This window comes from Taurulus bubalis (genome assembly GCF_910589615.1).
Source record: "Taurulus bubalis genome assembly, chromosome: 5".
NCBI classification, from domain to species: domain Eukaryota; kingdom Metazoa; phylum Chordata; class Actinopteri; order Perciformes; family Cottidae; genus Taurulus; species Taurulus bubalis.
This window is the reverse complement of record NC_136593.1, coordinates 614,148-617,094: the sequence shown is the minus strand read 5'-3', so window position 1 is coordinate 617,094 and position 2,947 is coordinate 614,148. Positions and strand designations below refer to the sequence as shown.

Sequence of the window (2,947 nt, the reverse complement as noted above, 5' to 3'; positions counted from 1 at the left end):
AGTAGAATTTATTGTTCAAAACCTTCGACTGTCAATAGAAAATACACTTTTCAGTTTCTGTGGATGAAGAGTTCACAAAGACTTCAGTCAGTTATTGAAGCTTCTGGAGCGGCGGCTTACAGGTTAAAGTCTTACGGTGTAGATACTACACACACACACACACACACACACACACACACACACACACACGAAGAGGGGAGCAGTTAAAGGAATCGGTTACTAGAATAAAACCTCCAGAAAAGAACTTCCTGTTCAAACTATTTACACTTCAAAGCTTCACAGCTGAAGGAGACGCCGCTGCTCTTTACCTCCATGAAGGGGTCAGGTGACCTCAGGTGTGAGCACATGTGATGATGATGATGATGATGATGATGTCAAAGAGCGAGCTGCTGCTCCGGTTCTCTGACCTTCAGGTCACAACGTGTGGGAGAGTTTGACCTTGCGGGCCGAGTCACGTGCTGAAGGTCGAGTCTCTTCCTCCTCCTCCTCCTCCTCTTCTTCTTCCTCCCCTCAGTGACTCTGCCGCTCCGACACGACGTCCTGCAGCCGCTTCAGCAGCACGTCGGCGCTGCTCCCGTTCTCTGGACACGCCCTCTTGCTGGGGGAGTCGCAGGCTGATGACATCATCACGTCGCCCTCCATGGTGAAGGCTCGCTTCCTGCTCACGCTGCCCTGCCGCAGCATGCGGTTGATGTCAGACAGCTCCTGGGGAGAGAGAGGGTGTGAGGGAGAGGGAGTGTGAGGGAGAGGGAGTGTGAGGGAGAGGGAGTGTGTGTGTGTGTGTGTGTGTGTGTGTGTGTGCGCACCTTGGAGGGGCTGCTGTTGATCCGGTAGGTGAAGGGCGTCGGGGTGAGGCAGGCTGAGTTCTTGTGAGGAGAGACGTACAGAGAATGTCTCTGAGAGACGCGGCGGGGAGACAGAGGCTGAGCCCGGACCACCGGGAACGGGGAGAGGGGGGGGGCATCCACCTGGAGCGCACACACACACACACAGTCAGTACCGAACACTGGTTCCTGGTTCTGACCCAGTGGACCAGTGGACCTACCCGCTGGTCCTGGGTTGCGTAACGCAGAGCGAAGCTCTTCATCTTCAGGACGAAGACGCCGTTGTAGAACTGGATGAGGTCACCGCGCTCCTCCTCGCCTGATTGGTCGGAGTCGGCTCGTCCCGGAACCTGATTGGTTTTCTCTGCAGCTGATGAGAAAACAACAAATCATGAACTGACCTCCAACTATTCATGTGACTCAGTCACTACAGAGGGAGACGCTCCAGAAGCAACCAATCAGATTACTGTAACACTGTAACACTGTAACAGTTTAATACTGTAACAGTTTAATACTGTAACACTATAATACTGTAACACTGTAACAGTTCAATACTGTAACACTGTAACACTGTAATACTGTAACACTGCAACAGTTTAATACTGTAACACTGTAATACTGTAACACTGTAACACTATAATACTGTAACACTGTGACACTATAATACTGTAACACTGTAACAGTTTAATACTGTAACACTGTAACAGTTTAATACTGTAACAGTTTAATACTGCAACACTGTAATACTGTAACACTGTAACACTGTAATACTGTAACACTGTAACAGTTTAATACTGTAACACTGTAACAGTTTAATACTGTAACACTGTAATACTGTAACACTGTAACACTATAATACTGTAACACTGTAACAGTTTAATACTGTAACAGTTTAATACTGTAACACTGTAACAGTTTAATACTGTAACACTGTAACACTATAATACTGTAACACTGTAACAGTTTAATACTGTAACAGTTTAATACTGTAACACTGTAATACTGTAACAGTTTAATACTGTAACACTGTAACAGTTTAATACTGTAACACTGTAACAGTTTAATACTGTAACAGTTTAATACTGCAACACTGTAATACTGTAACACTGTAACACTGTAATACTGTAACACTGTAACAGTTTAATACTGTAACACTGTAACAGTTTAATACTGTAACACTGTAATACTGTAACACTGTAACACTATAATACTGTAACACTGTAACAGTTTAATACTGTAACAGTTTAATACTGTAACACTGTAACAGTTTAATACTGTAACACTGTAACACTATAATACTGTAACACTGTAACAGTTTAATACTGTAACAGTTTAATACTGTAACACTGTAATACTGTAACAGTTTAATACTGTAACACTGTAACAGTTTAATACTGTAACACTGTAATACTGTAACACTGTAATACTGTAACACTATAACACTGTAACAGTTTAATACTGTAACAGTTTAATACTGTAACACTGTAATACTGTAACACTATAATACTGTAACAGTTTAATACTGTAACACTGTAACAGTTTAATACTGTAACAGTTTAATACTGTAACACTGTAACACTATAATACTGTAACACTGTAACAGTTTAATACTGTAACACTAACAGTTTAATACTGTAACACTGTAATACTGCAACACTGTAACACTACAATACTGTAACACTACAATACTGTAACACTATAACAGTTTAATACTGTAACAGTTTAATACTGTAACACTGTAATACTGTAACAGTGTAACAGTTTAAGACTGTAATACTGTAACACTGTAATACTGCAACAGTTTAATACTGTAATACTGTAACAGTTTAATACTGCAATACTGTAACACTGTAACAGTTTAATACTGCAATACTGTAACACTGTAATACTGTAACAGTTTAATACTGTAACAGTGTAACAGTTTAATTCTGTAACACTGTAATACTGTAACAGTTTAATACTGCAATACTGTAACACTGTAACAGTTTAATACTGTAACACTGTAACACTGTAACAGTTTAATACTGTAACACTGTAACACTAATACTGTAACAGTTTAATACTGTAATACTGTAACACTGTAACAGTTTAATACTGTAATACTGTAACACTGTAACAGTTTA

General features: G+C 40.4%; 1 protein-coding gene across 1 annotated transcript in view; it reads right to left on the bottom strand.

Moving 5' to 3' along the window:
* Positions 1 to 2,947, bottom strand: part of rbl1 (retinoblastoma-like 1 (p107)) — a gene marked incomplete at its 5' end in the record, with an annotated part of 21,256 nt that continues 18,309 nt past the window's right edge. Inside the window, 3 exons of the mRNA XM_079217859.1 lie at positions 1 to 705; positions 807 to 968; positions 1,046 to 1,194. Of these exons, the coding sequence (XP_079073985.1) occupies positions 511 to 705; positions 807 to 968; positions 1,046 to 1,194 (506 nt within the window). The 3' untranslated portion in view covers positions 1 to 510. The remainder of the gene's footprint in view (positions 706 to 806; positions 969 to 1,045; positions 1,195 to 2,947) is intronic.